Raw genomic sequence first — 5,214 nt, 5'->3', positions numbered from 1 at the left:
GCTTGAGCAGTTCTCTTTCGTCAGGCTCCCGAGGCCTAGGACTACAGGTTCCCACACCAACCTCACCAGCCTGGGCAACAGTCCAAGACCCTGCATCTACAAAAAATTTTATTTTATTATGATTTTTTTTGTCTTTTTTGTTTTTTGGGGGGGGGCCAGGGCTGGGTTTGAACCCACCACCTCTGGCATATGGGGCTGGTGCCCTACTCCTTTGAGCCACAGGCACCACCCCTATTATGATTTTTTAAAGACAAATTCTCACCTGGTCACCCTCAGTGGAGTGCCCTGGTGTCATAGCTCACAGCAACCTCAAACTCTTGGGCTCAACTGATTCTCTTGCCTTAGCCCCCCAAGTAGCTAGGACTATAGGCGCCTGCCACAATGCCTGGCTATTTGTAGAGACTGGGTCTCACCTTTGCTCAGGCTAGTCTCAAACTCCTGAGCTCAAGTGATCGAACCGCTTCAGTCTCCTAGAGTACTAGGATTACAGGCATAAGCCACCATGCCTGGCCTTATAAAAAAATTTAAAAATTAGTTAGGTGTGGTGCCATATGCCTATAGTTTTTATATAAATGCCTGGCTAGTTTTTCTATTTTTAGTAGAGACCCGATCTCACTTTTGCTCAGGCTGGTCTCGAACTCTTGTGCTCAGGCAATCCACCTGCCTCAGCCATCCAGAATGCTGGGGTAACAGGCATGAGCCACTGTGCCCGGCCTGTATTTTCTTGTTTTGTATAGGTTAGATCTTGCTCATAATCTTGATTCATAAGGAGTACAATGAAAATACATTTTAATTATGCTTGAGAAGTTTATCATGAAAAATGGAATTTTGATCCATAATGAAGTGTATATATATCTGTTAGTAATGAATTGTCAGTATTATGTACTGTGGCTATTATTTTTAGACTAAGTAGTTTCCAGTTTACCACAGTTCCTGCCATCTGTTGGTGTTTTAAACCGGGTCTGCTCACTCCCGTACATTATGTACATCGCCCTTTTGTATCGTAGGCAAATAAAAAGGCATATCTGTGAGGAAGGCCTTAGTTTTTTCATTAAATCAAGACATCAAAATGTTTGCTTTCTTGTTTATTTTTCTGGTACATTCATCTCCTTAGAAGGTGGTAAGAAACAGAGAGACATCAGAACATCCCGGAGAAGCTTTCTTCTGCAGAACTTTTCCCAACAAACCACCCCGTTGGCTGGTGAAAAAGAAGATGCCCAGGAAGGCTTATACTTCCTGGAGTTCCACTATCTTACGCTGTAATTTCTTTAGGTCCTTCTGTACTTTATATTTCTCTAAATCCATCTTTGTTTTCTGTATTTGTTGGAGGGAGCTGAGCGAGTCATGAATGGATTTAAATCCTGGGAGGGATAAGAGAATAGGTATATTTAATGCATTGGAACATTTTTTTCTTCTTACAAAAGTTGCTAATTAGCAGTCCTGCCATAATTGATTGTCATTTAACTCAAAGTACATTAAATTCCATTAAGATCAATATAAAATTATATTTGATCCATTTCTTGTCATGAAGATGCATTAGCAATAGTGTTTCACTTGTATCTGGTTTCATTGTGAAATTTTAATTATTTTCCCTCTCCCTTTCTGAATATATGAAATAATTTGGTATCTCAAGAGGGAAATTTAAAACATTTTCTTCTTTGTGTATACTTTGACAAGAGATTTACGTAATATTTTATTATTATTATTGTTGCTAAATTAAAGGTAGATAACAGATGAGATTATAAAACTTCTCTCAGAGTAGCTCTCTGGGCCCTGCCGAGCGGCTGCCCCCCCCCACCCCGCCCCATGTCTCTCTTGTGCACGTCTAGTCCTTCAGGGCCACCAAACTTCAAAATTCTGAGGCTGCTGCCTGTTTCTTCTTCACAGGGGCCTTTCACGTGGTTGTGTCTCAGTACGTTTTATTAAAGGCATGAAGGAGCAAACCACTGATTTGAAGTCCCCCTTTGCTAGCAGTCACTCTTAGTAAAATGCAGAAACATGTAGACTGTAAATTCTCCTTCAGCTCATCCTGAGGATTTATAATGGAATATGCAAAATGAAACCTCAGCTAGTTAAGCAGAAAACATGGGTTTTAAATGAAAGACCAGTTAAGTTTGGATGATTCTTGGTCAGATAATTCATGATTTTGGTTTAGTGGTGGGAGATTAGGAGGAGAGGCTGTTGTGAGGGTTGAATTTCTAAGCAGTACATTTTACCCACAAGGCAGGAACATCCGGCAGGAGGAGACCATGATGTCCTCCCGCGGCACCTGCCAGGCATCTCTATGTAGGACCAAAGTTTGATAGAATTTACACATGAATTTTTCTGGGATCTGGAGGACAGAAAATGGGCCAGGGCTTTATAAAGGTACCCTTCTGATTCCTGGTGATACCCTCAGAAGTGTGGCTCCAGGCAGATGGCTGCTCTGCAGCACCCTCCCCACGCCCTTCCCTTTAACTAGTTCAAGGAGGCTTTCAAATGAACCCTCTTTGATGTTAGCTCGGCTGGACCTGCTGCCATTAGCCTCTTAAGACGAAAAGCTGCCATCACCCTGGATTCTGCTAATTCATCTCTCTCACTTCTAAAGGCCAAATCTCCAGGGTGACATCTGTCCATGCTCATCATCTGCAGTTCAATGAGGGGACATTTGTTTTAGGCTCTTAATTTCATGGTATACCTATAAGTCAGATCTGGTGATCTCTGAGGACTTTCCAAGTCTAACAATTCCATGAGTCTGTGATCATAGTGACTAGAACATCTCAGAGCAGTGACAGACTTGTGACACTGACAAGTGTGAAAGAGGGAAGTTAACTTATTCATGCGCCTTCCAGTGGTATGCTGACATTCTAGGGGATATTTAGGGAAAATTGGATAAATACACAAGAAAGGCACTAGTGACGAGATTGATCCCTGGTCGTTAGCTCAAAGCAGAAAGTGCTGAGGTATCAGGAAAGCCAGCCGTGCCGAGCTCAGTGGGGCGTCCGCTCACCTACATGATACTCATTCTTCATTTTCTCTAGTTCACCCCAGATCTGCTTTTCCATTTGGTTCATTTTCTTGGACAATTTGTTCTCCATCTGCTTTACTTTGCTTAGCTCCGTGTCTTGTTTCTGTGTATTGATGAAATTCTCTAATTCGCTTGAAAGGTGCAGCCATTTCTCTTCCATTTTATTTTCAGATTTTTCCTATAAAAGAGATCACATGATAAAAGTGCTGAGCAGAAAACTTCTGTAGACTTATATTTTAGCTTCAGGAAAATGTTTTTAATATTCACTTTTCCATGGTAAGCATGAGAATTCAAACCAAGTTTTCTGTGTCTAAAACTGTGTTCATAAATAAGAGTTAATCCTTTTGTAAACTTGTTCTTTTATGGTTTCTGAAATTCTACCTGTTAGGGAAGGAAAGAAAGTGCAATGCCTTCAGGATGTGGAATTTTAGTCTAGTGTTTCGGGAAGTCTGGCAAAGGAGCACTTCAGACGCCCTGGGGCGGCCTCCTGCCTGGGCTGGTCCAGCTGGAACTGCGACTCCCCCCGCTAGTTGTTCCTCAGATCACCTGGGTCATACTCTGCCCCAGAAATTCTGATGTGATTGGTCTATGAAGGAGCTCAGGAATTGATAGGGTTTAAAAACTCTCCAGGAGGGGTGGGGACTGCAGAGACAGAGTTCAGCTAATTGATCCCCCTTTCCTCACTTCCCTACAGGGAATGCGGAAGCAGGAGCTGGGTGTGACCCGTCAGTTCTCTCTTGGCCCTGCCTGCCTCAGCAATGGCAGATTCCTGTCTGTCTGTCTCTTCCTCGAGGTGGCAGGTGCAATCCCTGCAGGTGCCCCCTGGTCCCCAGGCGCTGCCGCCTCTCCTAGGATGGAGCCAGCACAAGCCGGCGGGGTGGAGGGGGCCGCAGAGCTCGCTGCGCGCCTTTGTCTGTGTGAAGCTGTTGGATCCTTTCTCCGCGGTTATTTACAGACTTAGGTGAGGGTTGGGGGCGTGATTTACTGAGCCGCCTCTGCCGAGCCCTCCATCTAAGACCACAGCGGCGGTCCCCAACTCATCTCTCCCAGGCTCGAATCCCCCTTGTCCCCCGTTCAGCCTTTTTCATTCTCTCTGCCCTCTCCATCTCTCGGCTGCTTATAATCTAGCATCACAGCGCCTCTACCATCGTAACGTATTGTTGACGGGCACTTTTATGCCTAAACTGTCGGTCTAACCAGGTAAGTCGTGACTGCTCAGCACTACGCTAAGCCTCTCTAATTTGCCTCATCTGCAGAACCGGCAGCGCTGAGCAGGTGGCCCTGCGCCGCACGCCCCTTGGGCGGGATGTGTGCACTGTAGCAGGAGCGGGGCCCCTGAAGTCAGTGAACTTCTCATATACCTTGGCAGCCGCACCCCAAAGCTGGGGTCTATTGTCACATGCTTGACCTAAAAAACAGTGCTTTGGAACCCTTTAACCCAGCATAAGTGTGCAAGCTTTGCAGTGCGGGTGGCCCGCGCGGGGAGCTTGCTGGACTTGGGCCGGTACTGGCAGCCTGTACCTAAAGCTCTCAGGCCGAGCGGAGCACACTGTGAGAAACACAGATTCACAGAGTCGGGGAGTGGTGGACAAGGCCAGCAGGCAGGCCTCGGCCACCGTGCTGTCACGGTCGCCCTGAATATTGCTGTACCGTCCAAGTGCGACCGTGCAGGCCCTACTCAGTGCAAACCCCCGGCCACCTGGACTCCGTGGGCCGCCGGCCGCTCACCACTCTCTCCTGCAGCGCCTTCAGACACTCGTTCATGTGGCTCAGGTGGTCTTTTCGGTATTTGAGGAACTGGTTTTCTGCCCATTTTTGATTGTTGTCCATTTCTTCATACAGATTACTGGAAAGCGAATTAAACCTAAGGAAAAATGATTTTCTGTTTTAATGAGTGAATTTAAACATAAAACGGAAATTGAGTGTTGAAAAAGTCTGAGTTTTGTGAGATAGGACTCCGGGTGTCTACTCAAGTACTTAGGAGGTGTGCAAGGGCAGACAGGCGAGTGCACTCTAGGACTCTGCCCTGAGCTTTAGTCTGTCCAGCCTAGCTCCTGTCCACACCCCTCCACACGCCCTGAAATGCACACACCGGGGTGGTGGGAGCACGTAGCCTGGGGCTCCCCATGGCCCACAGAGATGCTAGCAGGTGACAGGAGCACGTGGCCTGGTGCTCCCCACAGCCTGCAGAGGTGCTAGCAGGTGGT

The 5,214-nt window shown here is 46.5% G+C and overlaps 1 protein-coding gene across 1 annotated transcript in view; it reads right to left on the bottom strand.

The window, feature by feature from the left end:
* Window positions 1-1,227: 1,227 nt before the first annotated feature.
* The window catches only part of FAM81B (family with sequence similarity 81 member B), a 70,038-nt gene continuing 66,051 nt past the window's right edge, over window positions 1,228-5,214 (bottom strand). The window contains 3 exon segments of the mRNA XM_003785983.3: window positions 1,228-1,361; window positions 2,990-3,185; window positions 4,736-4,871. Of these exon segments, the coding sequence (XP_003786031.3) occupies window positions 1,228-1,361; window positions 2,990-3,185; window positions 4,736-4,871 (466 nt within the window).

The sequence above is a fragment of the Otolemur garnettii genome, unplaced genomic scaffold, assembly GCF_000181295.1.
Source record: "Otolemur garnettii isolate 467f Iridium unplaced genomic scaffold, OtoGar3 scaffold00017, whole genome shotgun sequence".
NCBI lineage: Eukaryota > Metazoa > Chordata > Mammalia > Primates > Galagidae > Otolemur > Otolemur garnettii.
The sequence above is the reverse complement of the archived record's forward strand: the minus strand, read 5'-3'. Positions and strand labels throughout refer to the sequence as shown.